At 32.6% G+C, this 19,464-nt stretch overlaps 1 protein-coding gene across 2 annotated transcripts in view; it reads right to left on the bottom strand.

Annotated features, from left to right (window-relative positions):
* LOC103572256 (ras GTPase-activating protein 1) overlaps positions 1–19,464 on the bottom strand; it is a 72,126-nt gene that overhangs the window by 41,829 nt on the left and 10,833 nt on the right. Inside the window, exons 2-4 of one of the 2 annotated variants that reach the window (XM_014440172.2) lie at positions 18,315–18,496; positions 17,624–18,203; positions 6,405–6,884 (exon numbers count right to left, since the gene is read on the bottom strand). In XM_014440172.2, coding sequence (XP_014295658.1) covers positions 6,405–6,884; positions 17,624–18,203; positions 18,315–18,496 — 1,242 coding nt within the window. The remainder of the gene's footprint in view (positions 1–6,404; positions 6,885–17,623; positions 18,204–18,314; positions 18,497–19,464) is intronic. The other variant, XM_014440173.2, reaches the window with a different exon arrangement.

Below are 19,464 nucleotides of genomic sequence, written 5' to 3' on the forward strand. Positions count from 1 at the left end.
CCTTATGCTAGGAGAGAGTTGAGACGTTCTAGATGTGGCTGTCCCGTTCGAGCGCTACGTTGTAACCACGGTTTATGGCCCCAATGAATCCTGTAAGTCGTAAAAATAAGCTCCCGGGTACTCGGCTTGAAGGACGAGTTGATTGGCTGCGGATAGACCTTAACTTCCAGCCTCATCATGGTGGTGGCTTAGGTTCAGACGGTGACAACCCTGGTGTATCCATCCATCTCAGGATGAACCTCGATGACGCGGCCCAATGGTCACTTGGCAGGTGGATAACGCTCGTCAATAACCAGGATAATATGCCCTGGTTTGAGCTCTGGTGATTCTTCTCACCGTTTATCGATGGTTTTACAGCGTTGATGGCATGGTTTCGAGTACTGTGACCAGTAAAAATACATAAAGATTGTTAAATATGTTTGAATCACTTAGAAGATTCAGGGAACCGCCTGAATTTGGATTAATAAGTTTTAATCACGCAGAGGGTTAGGGTGACCACGTTAATTACATAGTAAATTTTTGACACGTACATTCTTCAGGAGATCACGTGGTGGTTGGTTAGGATAAAGTCCAGAGCAATAGTTCCCTGCTGTACGGGGCTTGGCGTTCGGACTGAAGTGTAAATTTTGCAGTCGTCCTTCGACTCGCAGGACGCCCAGAGTATCTACCGTTGTCGTTGGTCGTATCAACGGACTGGTCCTTAGTATTTGCTGCCCATTCTTCAGCATCTTGATTTCTAAGAAGAAATAGATATTCTGAGTGTGCATGTGTCTCTTATAGCTAAAGCTTAGCTAGCTGTTCAGCCAAGTCAGTCCGTTTGACCAGATCGGATGAGATCATAGCTAATCAGGTGTTAATCTATGACTCGCGCAATCAGCAGGATTTGTCTTTCTGGGACAAATCACTATGGTACCTGCGGTACGTACTCCTGGAAGAAGCAGCCGATTGTGTACAAATTCCTTCCATCGATATGGGTGAGCGTTGACTCCGGTGTGGGTCATCGCTGAATCAGTCCAGAAGTAGACCCATAAGCCTCCCCAGCTCATGGAGTTTATGACATGCTTGAGCGGTTTCACCAACAGCACTGCTCCACAGAGTTCAAGACATGGACTGGTCAGCGCCTTGAGTAATGCCACTTTGGTCTTGGCACATATAAGACTGGTGCTAATGCCATGTTGATTGCTGACGCGTATGCAGACCACAGCAGCCATGACTTTGTTTGAGGCATCACAGAAACCATGGAGGTCTGTTGATGATGTTGAAGTTAGGCTGGTCCAGCGAGGTATTGACAGCTTTTCAAGATCCTTGAGCTACTTTACATAGCTGATTTATTTGCTGAACGACTCCTGAGATATCTCCTTATCCCACGTGAGACTCGTGACCCACAAGTTCTGAGTGAACACCTTGGCGTCTATGATGACTGCAGATATAAACCTCCAGCGATCGAAGATCTAAGCAATGGTTGAAACCATCTTGCGCTTTGTGATAGGCGGTGTAGCGCTGAGCGTGATAGTGAAGTGAAAGCTGTCAGCATCAGGTTGTCATTCCAGGCCTAGAGCATGAGTCGCTGAGTCATTGTCAAGGGCTTTTAACAGCGCTGTGATTATTCTATCCTCTGGCACCTCACTGAAAACCCCAGAGTGATTGCTGTTTCATTTCGAATAGGGAAGCCGTCTGTGATAAAGAGTCCGATTATTTGAGTGATTTGTGACCTCGCTTCTTCAATGGCGTCAGCTCCACCGACGATGTCACCCACGCAGCGACCTCGCTTCAAGTCTGGTATTGCCAGTGGAAATTTGTTTCCTTCATCCGTGATTGTTGCTGGAAGTTGCCGAAAGGCTCGTATGTGCAAGAATGCAACATGCGCTTGCCCATAGGTGACGGTAGTAAGCTCGTAGATCACCAGCTAACCACCTGAATACTATCGGGTACGCCAAAATTTCCAGTCCTCTGGGTGCAGCTTGACCTGCCGATAAAATTTCTCCATGTTATCAGAGAATACATATCGAAAAAGCCGGAAGTGTCGAATAATTAATTAATGTAACGGGACCTCAGTCCACCTCAGCCAACCGGAGGGATCTGGCGCCCACTAGAAAGCGCCAAGGCCCCTTTTGGGTGAGCCGAAGTACAACAAAACATCAAATAGATTCATTTAAAGATTAGCTTCAGAGTTAAGTGACTTTCCGGCGCGAGTATATCTGGAGCCATTGAAAACTACGCGTAGCGTAATCGACAAGCTGCTAACTTTAAGTACGCAGTGATAAGGTAGGTAATTCACTTGCTCAGGCTCTGAAGCTGAGCTAGAAACTTGCGTAAGATGGTTTTTCTCGAAAGACTTTACAGCATTCTATAGACCTTGGATTGTGGTTCTCCCGATTGGTCAAGTAGGTTCTTGAAAGGTAGACGCATAACGTATCATCCTATCTCGTCTCTCGAGTGCGTAGCTTTGAAGTGAGATTCACATTCTTCCTTGTCCTTGGAAGCCCTGAGTTGTGAGCTTTAGGTACTTCATCTAAAAACCAGAACCTCTGGAGTGACGTGTGGTACTCAGAATCAATATATAAATGATATTCTCGGCCTACTGATGCCGTAAAGTTGGAGCCTGAGGGGTTCGATATGATTCATCCTAACTTGGTCAAATAAGTGGTTGGAGTATCAGCAGCTCCTTTGAATACGCATTCTTCGACAATCTGCCCATGTACATCTGCCCCGGCGACGATGTCGATGGGTACCGACGAACAAGAGTCAGGATCAGCAAGCTGGAGCACCTGCAAAACCAGCAAGGAAGTGGTTGTTGACCTTGTGGATAGTAAGGAGATAATAACAGCCCAACAATCTAAATTCACGACAGAAGAAATCTTATACATAGTTTGTGATAAGTAGGCAATACAGACGCAGACACATATGTACACTACCATCACAACTATAAACAGACACAGAAATACGTATATACTTATACACACAAACAGACAAACACATACACACTACCGCCATCCTTTTCCTTTTCTACCGATACACACCCGTAGACACAGTTTTTTTTATTTTTAATTTTTCATTTTAAGTAGTAAAATTTATAAGTCGTTCGATTATGACTTACATTCTTTGAAAGCACATAAAAAGCCCATAATTTTATAGCGATATGAGTCTTTTCTAATGCACATTCTGATTAGACCAGTATGGCTATGTTGAATTTATTTTAGCTAACACAATCATCATTAAGAAAAAAAAAAGGGTGGGATAATTATTTTATCTACTCATACGTGGAGCACATAATGTCAGTCTACGCAAATAGTTTATTTTTACATCAATGTCCAGCAAAACGGAAATGGTTGTTGCAGCTTAATATCTAGCTGGCATAACTTAAAAAAATAAAAAAAAAGTTGAGCCCAAAAATCAAAATTCGTGGCAATGTGAAGCACATAAAAAGCACTTAATTCTATGTAATTTTCATAGGATTGTGCCCATTTGGCTGTGCCAGCTATATAGAGGTGAATCTGGATTATGGTCCTCATGTCATTTACATAGTTAAACGGGCTTTCATTCGCAATTGAGAGTAATACAATAGGGTACTAACGGAGTAAAATTGATTGGTGGCAAGTACAAAGTTTCAGATGAAACGCAGTAGAATATTTACTATAGTCCTTATGTCGCTCACCTATGGTAACGTGCTTTAAAAGGTAATTAAAAGTGGTACAATTGGGTTGGTTCTCTAACGGGATCCTGTTAGCATTTACGACTGGTACAATTGAGTACTAACAAAGTATAATGGATTGTTTCAAATTTTTAGTGACCTAGGTGGAATGCAAGAAATTCCCTTTAGCAGCCTTTAAACTTTCTCAATAATTGTAATTTTATGATAACATTGAGAGCGGTACAATCAAGTAAAAATACTAATTAATAATTTTAAACAATCGTTTTTAAAAAAAAAATGTTTTTTTTTTAGCCCTTTTAAGGGCTGACTGTATCTTAATAGTCATTATGGTACAACGGAAATATGGGTGATACGATTTGGTACCCATGTTGTACAATCGATCTCAAGAATTTTTGGTCAAAAATTCAAGGGTCAATTGCCAGGTTCACGGAGCTTACTTGTTCGATACAAAAACGGTCTTACGCGGATATAACCAAAATACGTTGATCAATTCCGGGCCGAAGCTTTAGCTTGTTCAATTATTCAATAAAACTCGAATTATTGTTTAATTGTAATTATTAATCGCGATTCAATTATTTGCTGATCAAAATCAAAATTGCTCAAATTACAACAGAAACACGTTCGATACGTTCAAAGTCCATAACGAATCTTCTTTTCAATCAATCTGTTGGATCGATTGCTCGGTCAAAGTCCAAAGTTTGATCATAGATGGCACCAAATTTATTGCTTAACGGGTGACTATTCAAAATTTGAAATTATTCAAATCCATGAGTCGACGTCAAATTTTCCTCATATTACGATCCATATATATATAGACGGAAACTAGCTGTTACCAGTACGCTTCGCCGGGCATTTTGTAATGTTCAATGACTATACAGTTTTTTTTTATTATTGATATCAATATCCTAAAATTAACCGTTCAAACATCCTTAAATATTCTTAGTCTCCCGCACCTTTTATGTAAAATAAAATGCCATTTGGCAGCCACAGTGGAAAGTAGATTTTTCGACAATTTTTAAGAAGAATTATTTTTAAAATGAAGTTCTACTAAGAAATTTAAAAATAATTTTTATCAAACTATTGTGTCAATTGATAACATTATATCACTTTCTTTTAACATAAATTATTTAAATGTTGAATATTTATTTTTACTTTAAAATGCATAGTTATTCCAAAATAAAATCGATTATTTTATCTTGAAAAATCATTTATATCCTTTCATGCGTTTCGAGATATCGATAATAAACTGAGATCAATATCAATTTTAAACAACTTAGGGAATATCAATGAGTTATAAAATAACATATTGTTATGAAAACTATCAAGATATGGTTATATTTATGATTATATTCATAATAAGTCGACCAGGCGCTTTTAAAACTTAATAATTAATAAAATTTATATTGCAAAATAATGATGTTGCAGTGAGATTAAAAAATTATTTTATTAGCGACAAAATAAAACGATTGGAATGAAATTATAATGTGTACTGCATATTTTATCAACAGTTAAAAGATAATTTCTACAGAAATTATCAATCAGTTCTATTTTTAATGGTATGTCAACTTAACTTTATGGGAAAACGTCCATTGCACAGGTTTCAATCTTTGCTATGTAACAAAGAAATCGACTTTGAGCTTACGAAACCTGTCCGATCGGAATGTCTTGTAATCAATGTTTCTGGTTGACGAAAAATTAAGCTATCGAACTTTTGGATTATTGGAAATTTGGGTAATTGGTAGTATTGGTAATTGAAATTACTGGTGATCGGGATTTTAGGAGATTGGAAATTTGAGTCATCGGGATTATTAGTAATTGGTAATTTAGGTAATAGAGATCTGGGTTATTGGGATATGTCCTACCGGTCATTTTTCTAATTGGAACCTGTCCAATGGACGTCTTCCCAACTATACTACCGAATACGGCACCTCCGTTTACTTACAAAAATACTGAATATTGCACATATTAGCACCTATAACATAGTGCTATGTGTTGGCAGTAAGAGCGAATAGATACGAAAAAGTTGAAATACGTGACACAGATGGTGCTGTTAATTGATCAATTTCCAAAATCTAAATTAAAATTAAATACTAAATTTTAATTTTATTCAAAACCGTACGATAGACGGTGGCGTTGAGGCCTATAGATTTAACGCATCAGACATGGACAGACATGAACAGGCACGGACAGGTATGATCAAGCCTGATCATGCCTTTCCATGTATGATCAGGACTAATTTCAGGCCAAGTCTGATCATTTTTTGCCGGGTTTCCCATTTATAATTTTATGGTAACTTTGGTGTTAGGTATGAGACAGGGTGTGATGGAGGTGCCTCACTGACGATTCCACCATCACACCCGGGATCAAACCGAACATAGTCCGGTGTCTAATGAATTATATTTGTTAAAAATTGTTATTGGTGAATTAGCAGTGTAATTAACATTCAAAATTATGTGATAACCATTAATTAATTGTTAGTAAATTTTGAACATGTATCTGTGTGTACTCGGTCCAAACATCAAAATAACAGCTTATTTGTCTCCACCGCCAGAAATTTCGTTCGGGAAACTTTTATATTACAAAAATACAGTTTACATAAAATTTTTAAGTAAAAATATGAGTTGCCGTATTTGGATGTATATCCCTCTTTAAGTGTTCAATAGATACCAAAACTAGGATTTTTCAACAAATGAAAACAATAAAAATCTACAAATTAAGTTCATTAAAATTTAAAGAATATTAAAATTTTTACCTGATATAGATAAGCACAACTAAGATCTATTAGTCCTTTTGGCTTCGTTCGTTTAGGATTATCATACAAATAAAGATGTGTATCAGTTGCATCTACTAAAAGTACAAAATATAATGCTTTCCACTTTTTATTTTTTTCCGACTTCTTTTCTAAATATCCTTGCATTTTTATGCCTTTATTTTTTTTAGCTCCTGATTGTTCACGACACTCTCGTAGTGTTGCATAAATCTTTTCTGCATGTTGTACGTCTCTGTTAACTCTTACACTGCCATCAGGTTCAGTTACCATTGCTTGAACTAATGTATGTCCTTCAACTATTTGTTCTTTCCTGTAACGGTTTATAACGGCGTCAAGACATTCAAAAGTTCTTCCTCCCATCAAATATCGAACACCTTTTTTTTCAATTCTAAATCGTTGAATTTGATTATTTATGTGAAAAAATAGTGAATAATCACCAGGACTGTTATCAGATGGTCTGACCTAAAGATTTTATTTTCATAAGTTGATTTGATAATTATGCTCAAGTGAAAGTTCATCCATTGTGGATAGTTAATATATTTGTTTGTGGTTTCTATTTTTAGAATTTTTTTTTGTGATGACAAGATTGGTTATATTCATAGGGCAGGGCGCACAGATACTTTTAAAAGATTATAAGTTATGAAAGGTATATTTTTTTAATATGAAATTGTTGAGAAATTTTATGATTATTTTGTTCACTATAAAATAAAACTGACGAAATTAAGTTATGACGTGAAATACATGAGTTATCAGGGATTAAAACCATATTTAGTAATGTTCTTGACACTGTCGTAACTTTTAAAGCTATCAAATGATTGGAAGAAATAGTCAAAACTTTAAATTTAAGAACAAAATTTAAAGCTTATTAAACAATCTTTAAGATTATTTTTACAGAAGGATATGAATTTTAGTTTTACAGTTATATGAACTTTAACAGTGAATAAAAACTGATTGTTTCGAAAAATTGTGAAAATTCCAAACAGCCATAACTTCTAAACTAATCGACCAATTAAGTCCATCTTTAGACTTGATCAAGATAATCGCCCATAGAATAAGTGTAGGGAATCTCATTAGGATCCGATAAGAACTGTAGACGTTATTGTGATGACAAGACCAGTTATAATCAAAGGGCATACGCTAAAACAAACGTTTACAACATCATAAGTAATAAAAGTCATACTTTAAAGATATAAGAAAGTTCTGAAATTTACAGATTATTTTGTTCACAATAAAGTATACTTGACAGAATTGGGCTATAATAGGAAATGCATGTTATCAAGAATGAAAACCATATTTTCTAATTTTCATGATTATCAAATTATTGGAAGGAATAGTCAAAACGTTAAGATAGACAAAAATTAGAGCTTATGAAGCAAGTTTTTTTTACACAACTATACGTGAAAAAATCTATAGAAAGAACGATTAAAAAATCTGGACCCGGTTGACCTTACGGCTAGCCCCGAAACTTCCTTCCTGCTGTTTTCGAGCTCAAGCGGCTCGAAAACATTACCACCAATATACGTTCGAACTCAATAAAAGCTTCGAGTGCTTTTATATTTTTGAGTTCTCCGAGAATTCGAGCAATTGAAAATAATCAATGAAGATCGCTTTTCAACGTTTTTGCTCTCAATTATGCTTGATTAATGTAATCTTTTTCGACAGAAATTGGTAGAAATGAGTAAAATAAAGAGTGACATTAACTTTAAATTTAACTTTAATCATTTTTCAAAATTTTTGAAAATTATATTATTTGAACTAACGAATTAATTGCAATAATTTATGTAGCGATCATCAAAGACTATGAAGACAAAGGGCCGGTGTAAGTTTCAAACATATGACGAAACATGATGCGTTATCCAGGAATAATGAAGTAAATTTTGATTTTTTTAATTTTTCATCACCGATATCTTTTGAGTTATCAACAGTCTGCCGGGAGTAGACAAGTGTGAGATCTGACTCCGTTACACAGGAAGCCGAAAAAACGCGTAACGGCGCTTTGAGCGTTCGTTTTCTCGGCGTGAGGTAACTATTTACCCCGGGTGGCCGCAACTGTCGCTCGGCACAAATCTTTTTTTTTTTTTTTTTCTTCAAATCGACTTGTTTGTAGTATCAATCGACAAAATGAAGGTAAGTTTTCGATATACTAATAAAAAAAATTTTTTTTTGATCCTAGTCAATATAGAATCTTGTCTGTACATGTAAAATAATTCAGTATCATTTTTGTTTGATATTTTTTATTGAATAAATCTAGTGTACCTTCATTGTAAGACGCTTCAAGTATATAATCCCGTGTGTGTGCACTGATAAAAATCGTGTTTTCTTCCAAAATACGCTGCGTACTTGGCCTATCCGCACTTGAGTCAACTGAATTTCAATTGATTTAAAAACATGGAAATTGGAACTTCATAAGGAGATTTGAATAAAAGACTATACGGTTTTAGGCTTACTATAGAAATATTTCTGTCAAAAACGATGTATTTAATGAAATGAAATGTGAGATTACAGTAAAAAATAAGAGATGGAGCTGAAGTCGTCTATGTATGTGATAAAAACAGCTATGAATTAGAAAAAAAATACTGTTTTGAGTTGATGGAAATTATTGATTTCTTTCAATCAATTTTGCAAATATTGTTGATGAAAAGTTTTATTAAATTGTCTTAACTTACTTTTTATTCTCCTCAATATATTATAGTGGTAAGTCAATCAAATGGATACTTTCTGGCTACAAGGAACTAGTACCGCTGATTAAATTTTATTTAATTTTTTTATATGATTACTTATTTACTACCTGCAATGTACTTTTGTAATTGAAGAAGTTAAATATATCATTGATTGTGTGTATCCAGAGTAAATGAATACACTGAAAAAAAAATTGTACAGGAATTTATTATTTTTAGAATATTCAAGAGCATGAATGAAATACAAAAATCACTTTTTCTTTTATCTAAAACATCTCTCGTGCAAAACGTTTATAAAAAAAAATATATTAAAACATAGAAAATATATATTTTTAGTATAAAAAAAATATAGTAAAAATACATGAAAATTATATGAATATATATAATATATAAAATATGTGTAAAAAATGCATTTCTAATAGCTAACTTTCGGCCGATTTTCGTATATATTTTACATATTTTAAATGTAACTCAAATATATTAAAAAAAAGGATGGGTGGAGCGAATCGGGGTACTTAAGGAAATACTAAGTTATCGAGAATTGAAATACAGTAAATTTTTTTTTTCAATGATATCCAAAGTAAATATTAGAAAATATTTTCAGACCATTAAAAAAAAAAAATTCATTTTTGCGGGTAAAATAGGGTAACTTCTAAAAAAAGTAAAAGAAAAAAAATTTCTGAATATTAAATAAATTCGATTACATCAAATTTTCTTGTAAGTAACTTACATAAAGAAAAATTAAATTTCACATAATTATTAGATGCAAGGACAAATGAAATATTTTTTAATGGTATTTATCATAAAACTAAAGTCATTAACATTTTTTGACTGACATTTTCGATTTTTGAAAAATTTTAACAAAAAAAATTCAAAACAATGGTCAATTACATTGACAAAAGAGATTTTGGAAGGTTTTAAAAACATTTGAAAAATACAATTTTTTTTTTTATAAAATTTTGGGGGTACCCTATTTTGCCTTCCTTTTTCCTATATCTTAGAATATAGAAAAAAAAATATATATATAACAATAGAAAGAAAATATATTTCAAATACATAAAAAATATATAATTTTATTATATTTTTTTTTTCTTATGTTGTTGGTTAAATTAAAAATATATTTTTCATATTTTCATAATTATATTTATTTTTATATTTGAAGTATATTATTAATATAATTTGTATATATTTGAAACATGTATTTCTTATACACCTTAAAATCTATTTTAAAAATATTTAAATAACATTTAAAATAAATACGAAAATCGGTCATAAGTTAACTATTAAAAATTTATTTTTGATACATATTTTATATTTATTTATGTGCTTTTTATGTATTTTTAATATATTTTTTTTATAAATGTTTTTCATAAGGCACCGAGCTCTAATAAGCAGCGGTAGGAGTAGTTCAGTGCTCGCCACTAGATCGCACGTAACCTCTTGTGCTGTTCCTGGTTAAATATATATTTCAAAGTTGTTATATTCTATGTGCCTCTTTTGACGGTAATATAGTATATACTATATTACATTGTGACAACAATGTCTATTTTTGTTTCCTTGGATAATTTTTTTTTATAATCCAGAAATATAAAGTACGTTTCAGGTAATAACAAAAGTAATTTTTGTTTTCAATAAATGCTCTTGAATAATCTAAAAATAATAAATTTCGGTAAATTTAAAAAAATTTATTTTCAGTATTCATTACTCTGGATACACTCTGGTTCCATTCTATTCTAGAAAGTATTATTTTGATGCAAGATCGATCATTAATGACTTGACAACTTGAATAAATTGCAGTAACGTTATATGAAATTCGGACAATGTACGATGTTTTAGAAGAAAGATATAAAGCAATCGAGTTGAATAAAAATTATATTCTTACGACTAAATATAAGTTTACTCAAATTAAAAAGAAATAGATAAAATATCATCATTTTTTACATCAAATTTAAGTATTGTAGAAACAAATGCAAAAGTTGGCGGAATAAAGTCTCTAGTAGGTTGACTCAATTACATATATTTTTTAATTGAGTGCGTAAAATTCGTCGAAAATGCAAATGATATGCTCACAAGTACGCCATGTATTTGAGTAGATGATTCCCTCCAAATACGTGTGGCTTTGCAGCCAAAGTCGTAGCGTGTTTCGCCGTACTTAAATTTGTGGCGCATTTGACTCAACTCAAACCAAGTTGACTCAAAAGTTTCTTTTTATCAGTGTGGGTAAGCACATATAGTTTCCTGTCTAACAGCATTATTTAAATTATTTAAAAATGCTACCGTACGATAGCTCAATGAGCATAGATCAATTGAACGGAATTTGGCATAGGCTCGGATAGCTCAACTGGAAGAGTACTTGGCACGATATTGACATGATCTGGGTTCGATTCCTAGTTCGGACTATCCATATTTTACTCGATTTATTTATAAACTTTTCATTGAAAAGGTTCCAAACAAAAAATTTAAATAATGCTCTTAAGCGGGAAAGTATATGTGGTTACACGAACGTACGGGACTATATACGTGAAAATAATATTTTTATCACTTTTCTGTACGTAAATATTAGGGTGGGCCAAAAAAAAGAACTAATCTTTTTTTCTTTAGTTACCGTGAAAATATCGTTAAAGATGATGAAAAAAAAAATTTTAGCAAAGTTTGAGTTCTTAATATTAAGAGGTGGTGCTTTGTGATTTTTGATTTCCCATTTAAATAACATGGAAAAAAAAAGTTTTTTAAGTTTGGAATTTTATATCTCGGCAATGGCTCATTATACAGATATGATTGGGACAAATTTTTGTAGAGAATTAAATGCTCTACAAAAAAGTCTTTTATCATTTTTTGATAAACCCATCTCTTCAAAAGTTATTGGAGCCTGAACTAAAATTTATAGTAAACTTCGAGATCTCCTTACTTTTCCGGCGAAACTATCAGACTTATCACAAAATATCACGTGATCTTCTTTGTAGACAATTTTATTTCCTTTAAATTAATTCTAGTGAAGTTTTTTGAAATTTCGCATTTTTTTCTAGTTATTTTCATTTTGATGTCGAGCTCTTGAAATCGATCAGAACACTACTTTTTCGGCCTGACTGAGGTGTGGCCGCCAAAGGTTAAAGCTGATTAGACTTTGAAATAGATCGATTTCGTAGTTTCCAAAATATTCGAAGAACACGAAAAAGAAAGAAGAAAAATGATTTTTTTATTCTTTCGTCAACGATATCTCTCGAATGGATCATTTGATTGAAATGTTCTTGGCGGCAATCGGAAGCTTTTTACAGTAGACACTCAATTAAGTTTACACTCTCGGGCGCAGTGTAACTTTTCAAAGCGGATCTTGAGAGGCGTGAGAAACGATTTTGTAGCCGATAGCCAGCGATAACCTGATATTCACTAAAACACCTAAATAAAACTTGTATATGTGCTTGTTTCCGCGAAATTTAAAAGTATATGGAAAAATAAAAAATTAGGAAACAATGAATTATAATATATTTGTTATCATAACAATCATATGTTATGACTAATTATTAACAATAATTAATAAAAACAAGTATTAACCCTTCAGAGTCATAGGACCTTGAAACGTCTACGTGTGAGATTAGTGGGAAGAGCGCGAATCGTAGAGTCCCGTGAGCATGTATGAGTGACATGTGAGAGTAGTAGTGTGCCTATGAGTACCCTTTTTCACTCATTTGAATCTCGCGCTGCGTTGGTCGACAGTGCCATAGTTAGTATTGTTGACGTGAGAAAATAATCTCTTCGAAAGTCAGGTTAGAAAAATTTGTAAGATTTCATCAAAACCACCATAAAATCAATTAAAGTTCTTATGGAAAAAATTAACTATTTAATTATTAAGAACATTACTAAGAATATTATTTAAAATATTACTAATTATATTATTAGAATTGACATTGAAATTTGAATGATCCTGAAGTTAGGAGACAATTAAAAATTTTCAAATTTTGTTTTCAGCGACTTAATTAAAAAAAAAAATCGGTCTGTCGGTTGACCCTGTGGGCCAGCCCCAAAACTTTCCACCCATTTCGAGCTCCTTGAGTTCGAAAAATTATTGTGCATACATTTTCGAGCTCTTCGAGCTCGAAAATACTTTTGTATGCCTTTGTTTTCGAAAAATAACGTTTTGTACCATTTTTTCTACAACTATATCTCTCGAACGAATAAACCGATTGAGACGTTTAAGGTGGCAATCGACGCGTTTTATTGATTTCTACAACTGATCAGATTTTGAAATTGATTCATCTAGTCGTTTTTGAGAAATTTCCAAAATACTAAAAAAAAATTTTTTTTTAATTCTTTCGTTAACGGTTTCTTTTGAACGAATGAACCGATTTTGATTGTTAAGGCAGCATTCGACGCGGCTTACAAAGTTTTAGAGCTGATTAGATTTTGGAATCAATCCATCGGGCGAATTAAAAGTTATTCAAAAAAAACATTTTTGAAAAAATTTTACTTTTGAAATATCTCCGAACATACCCTACCGATTAAGCTCAAATTTCCAGTGTTTATAGTAAATAACAAGCCGCGTCGAATGACATCTCGAAAATCAAAATCGGTTCATCCGTTCAAAAGTTACAGAATATTTACATGCGTACGTACATACATACATACACTCGGACATCATCTTGAATTAAGTCAAAATAGCTTCCTAGAACCTCAAAACGTCGACATCTGTTGGAATTTCGATTTTCACAAATCGGACTGAAACCAATAACTTCCCGAATTTTTGAAAATTTGCAATTTTCTTAGCGGGAAGTTAAAAAAAAACTAAAAATATGCATATATAGAAAATTTAAAAAAATATAGTTGCATTTTTTTATAAATATTTTTTTTTTATCGATTTTTAGAAAATTCAAAATTTAATAGACGTCGGCTAATTTCAGTATCATAAATTTGAACTTTCCTTAGTATTTATTTTTACTAATTATTATGCTGAAAATTAAAATACTTAACTATATTTATAATGAAACCAAATGTTATTCTTACTTTGAATTTAAGTCCTTTGGTATTTATTATGTAATAAATTAAAAATTAAAAAAAATTTATTTATTACTTCCCGCCGAGATAAAATTTTTTCTCTGAGAATACGGCCCTGTCACATTTGCTTCGCGCTCTTTCTAATTCTATCGGGCTCCACCACACCGAAGAGTGGGGTTTCAAGGTCAGGCTCTAAAGGATTAACTACGCTCTACAGTTATATATAGAGATGCGGAATGACCATCATTTTTATTTTCGATCTGGGAACGGTCATAGGACCGCCTTGAGACCGTCACATAATTTAAAAAAAATTCTGTAATGCTGGAATGACCGCCACATTTCAAACGGTCACAAATTTCGTCATTTGCATCTATATAGACATTTTTGACAGAATTTTTTAATAAAGCATTTTTGGAGAATTAATGCAAAATTTACGGTCACATTAAAAACCGTCATAAATTTGGTCATTTGCATCCATATAGGCGTTTGTCACGAAAATTTTCATTTATGATTTATTCTTAAATAAAAACTATAAAACAAATCGATCACTGTATTACCGAAATTTACTGACATATTTTAGTTTTGGCTTGTTCAGGTAATCATGTTAAAGTCAAATAAAAATAATTTTTTCATGTACTATTTTAAAAATGCCTTTTCAAATAACTTTCAACCATTAAATGATGTAATAAATATGAAATGACATTAATCATATTATTATTATCACAAAAGTTTCTTTATTTTGGCCAGCCCCAAAACTTCCTGCTGTTTTCGACCTCAAAGAGCTCGAAAACATTAGTGTAGATATATTTTCGAGCTCTTCAAGCTGTTTTTTTTTTACGATCTTTTCAAGCTCTAACAAGTTACCTGTTATGCTGAAGTTTGAAAATTTAAGAATCGAAAATCATCAATGAAGCGGTTTTTAAAATTTAGTTCCTGATTATGTTCAGTAAAATAAGTATATTGAGGCAGAAATCAATGTCAGGAATCAAAATCAAGATTTAAATAAGTTTTGACTCATGTAAGAAACAATAACATATGAAATATCCGATAAAAATATTAAAAACTACGTTTTATCGATTTTTTTGTTGATAATATGATTTAAACTAAAAACCAAGTTCGATGACATTATATGATCAAAAAAAACCATAAAAATGATAAGTTGGTATGATATCAAAATACACACACACACACACACACACACACACACACACACACACACACACACACACACACACACACACACACACACACACACACACACACACACACCCACGGACACACGGACATCATTCTGAAAATAGTCAGAATAGCTTCCTAGGACCTCAAAACGTCGACATTTGATGAAAACTCGATTTTCGAAAATCGGGGTGAAAACAATAACTCCCCGAAATTTTTGAAAATCGCCGATTTTCTTAGCAGGAAGTTAAAAATAAATTTTCTAATCTTTTGAAATTTTAAGAGTTCTTCTACTATACTTTTTAGTATCGAATGAATCAATGATAATTGTTTTTCCGATATTTTAAATATTTAAAAAATAATTTTTTTGGTTGGAAAACCTGAGAAACGCAGCGATGTGCCGCTGACGCGAGTAAACTCGGACGTTGAATTTGTTCGGATTTTCTGCGCAGTTTTGCCAGTTACCACCAGTGGCTCATTTCCAGCTCATTTAATTCATCTCTTTCATTTACATTTTTATTTAATACAAAATTTTTATTTTAATAAAAAAATTCTAAAAATAATTACAATTGTCTACTCGTATAAGCTTGTGTGATTTGAATTTTAAAAAATCATAATTATGATACTTGGCAACACCGCAACATTAAATACATTGCGGCGGAACGCCGCAGCGCGATGAATGAAGGGTGGCGAGATCGCGCGATGAAAGGAGGGTTAATAACGACATCTTTTCTTTAAATAAATAATATTTTGTATCTATTAGAGAATATTCGTATTAATTTTAATTATTTAAACCATTGCATAAAATATATTTTAATTTAGCTTTTAAGCATTAAATATTAGTATTTATATATTCACTGGATGGCAGCATTTTCGCTTGCTTGGTCCGTCATTTAACAAACGGTCATGAGACGGTCCTGTAACCGTCCGATGACCAGAAAAAAATGTCAATGACGGGACTGCTCGCATCTCTAGTTATAACGCATTTTAATTTTTAATGAAGGTTAGGCTATGTTTTTATTAACTAACCATGTCAGACTTCTAGCTTACCGATTCACATACATTTACCACACAATCATCAAAAAGACCGCCTATCACCAACTTCCCCCTTAAATTCTTAAAAAAAACCAAATAGAGTGAGGGACTCATTTAAGGGGAAGGTAACTTTTGAAAGCGTAACTTTATTGAGCATCTACTGTATCAAGTTCTGATTAGACTTGATCAGATTTTGGGATTGATCAATTCGATAGTTTTCGAAATATCAAAAACACGAAAAGAACAAATTTCAAATATATGTATATAAATTTGGTAACGAGTGGCATTTTTCGAACCTACTCAACCAATTATAATAGGTTATGAGACAATTCCTTGAAAAATCGATCATGAGAACAAATACAATAGCTATATTTTAGGAAAATCTACCTAAAAGTTGTGAAAAACAAAAAAAATCACCGTTTATAAAGCACCCTCAGCGCTTTCGCACTTGAAGTGTGCAAATAATGTATTAGTGATGTACTTGAGACTATTTGTGCAGTGAATATTCACTGATTTGCAGTACTTCTCTCTAATTTATTTTAAAAGAGTACAAAGCTGAAAAATTTGTGTTAAATTTAACACAAAACACATATCCCAAACGGTCCACTCAATTTTTTGTGTTAATTTAACACATTGTACTTGGTCAAATAGTAACAAAGGTTTAAAACTTGTTGAGATCAGATAACACATTCAACTTTAGTTAAGTTTACACTTGAAGGTTTCAAATAATTGTTACAAAATATGTAACCATTGAATTTTTGTACACAAGAACACAAAATTTTCAACTATATATAGTCTCAAAAATGATTAAAATTAGAACCAAATACGTATCATATAATACATTATTTTTTTTTTCTCAATTTATTACTATCAGCCATTAAATATTTTTGAAAATAAACAACAAAATTCCACGTGAATAATAACGATTCCGCCATAAAAGTCTAAAATTTAGAATGAGTTCAACTGTAACCTTGAATAACTTTTGAAGAAATAAATATATCAAAAAATTAAAAAGATCTTTTTCAATTATGGCTGTATCTTATTTTGTTCAAGAGAAAGAAAAATAAATGTAAAAAGTGGAAAATCTATCGTCTTGAGGGCAAGGTTTAATATGAATATCAATAACTTTTTTAGCCTGATATTTTAATTTAGACCATAAACTAAAAATTTAGGAGGCGCTGTAAAATAAAAAATCAACTTCGTAAACAACGGGAACTCTAGTGTTACATATTCATTCAAAACATCATCTCGAGAAACATGATAAGGGATTCTTTGAGCATGTATTTCAAACAAAATTATTTATTCGAGATAAATTTTACTTACTAAAAAACTTCCTGGTCCTGCTTTAACCAACATGTCAACAGCTTCGCTTTTAGTGACATTAGGATGAAACCATGAAAATACTGTGTTGGGATCAATGGAATCATCTAAGTCCTCAACCAACTCTCGAAAAATTAAGCCTTGTTCTCCAGTTCTATGAGCAGTCACCCAAAGCCACCCATCTCCCATGTCGTTGTGAACGAAAAATATATCACCTTTTTGAAAGCTGAGTTCATCAGTATCAGGCATTTTTGTATATGGCAAAATGGCAACAATCCGTTTTTTGTCATTAACAGGCTCAGGGGGAGGTATTGGGTGTATTAATCGCTCTCTCTTTAATAAATCTGAGCAATGAGTATAGTAAGCTACTAAATCAGATAAGCTATTAAATTGTCGACCTCCTATATAATAATCCCCACACACGGCTGTAATTCTGAAGTGATTAATTCCAGTTCTTCCGAGATACGATAACACATAACTCCCGGGTTTTCTATCACTTTCTCTGACCAAATAACTACCCATCTTATTGGCATCCCATAACCTCTCTTCCGCGGTAAATCTATCAAGTCGTCCATGATACCATCTATTATAAATGTAATAAAAACAGTAAATAGCATAATATCGAATTAAAAAAAAACATACTAAAATTAAATTTGCTATAAACGGAAAATAAAAAAGGTATTAATATCTTTACTGATTTTCGGGTGGTGCAGTTAAAAGAGTAGAACTAGCATTGTCTGGCTCTTCTGTATCTTGTAAATCATCTGGTATGTTTTCAAGGAAAGGATCAAATTCACTATCGACGTTTAGTAGCTCATTAGTGCCTCCATCTTCACTTCCAGTACTAGGAGACCCTCCTTTGCTAGAATGTTCAATCTAGAATAAAAGTCAATATTCGCAAAATATTATAAGAACACAATTATTGTTAAAATATTAAAATGAACAATTATTGACAATGTAAACTTGCTGATTTTTAGAATCAGCTCTCTTCGAAATCATGAATACACGGAAAGAAAATTCCGCTAAAATTAAGGATGTCAACATCGTAATTTGTCCTATTGATTATTGTAGAGGCGGACTATACCTTTAAAATCATAACTTTTGCAATGTAGAGTTGGAAATTTCATTTAAGAAATAATACTTTAGACAAATAATACAAAGCCTTAAAAAGGGTCTGAACTTTTTTCTCTGTCACACTCAAGTCGACAAACGGTACAATCTCTGTTGCACTTGCGCAGTAAATAGAAACTTTGTCCACGTTTTTCTTTTAAACAAAAGGATACTTTTGAAAAATAAAAACGTATGTTGCTAGATTATAGAGCAATGCATCGAGCCTCGTTCTTCTTTTTGCGTTTAGAAGTTTTATTTGAGCGAAAAGCTTGGACAAAAATTGCTATAGACCTTACTTAAGCTCTTTAATATAAATTAAGATGTGAACATAGTAAAATTTGAAGAGAAATTTTAAATAAAAGAATAAAATAATAATTGTCCAGGATTTGGATTCGAACCCAAGCCCTTGCAAGTGCGAAGTGTTCGACGCCTTGGATCACTCGACCACAGAAGGGCCTACACGTGTACGATGATTTTAAGATCCATATAAATAATTTGAATAAATAGTTATAAGTCACAAGCGCGCCTCTCATGGAGGACGTAGTAACTATTTAAAAATTACGATGTAACATCGTCATTTTTATGACTCCCATTGTATTATAACAGAGGCAGCACTATAATATTTATTTTATTCAAAACTAAATAGAAAGATAAATATAGGAATAAATATAGTTTTTAAATTGTAATTATTATTTTATTCATTTTACGATGTTAACATTGTAATTTTTGAAGTA

Source organism: Microplitis demolitor, chromosome 7 (genome assembly GCF_026212275.2).
Source record: "Microplitis demolitor isolate Queensland-Clemson2020A chromosome 7, iyMicDemo2.1a, whole genome shotgun sequence".
Taxonomy (NCBI): Eukaryota; Metazoa; Arthropoda; class Insecta; order Hymenoptera; family Braconidae; genus Microplitis; species Microplitis demolitor.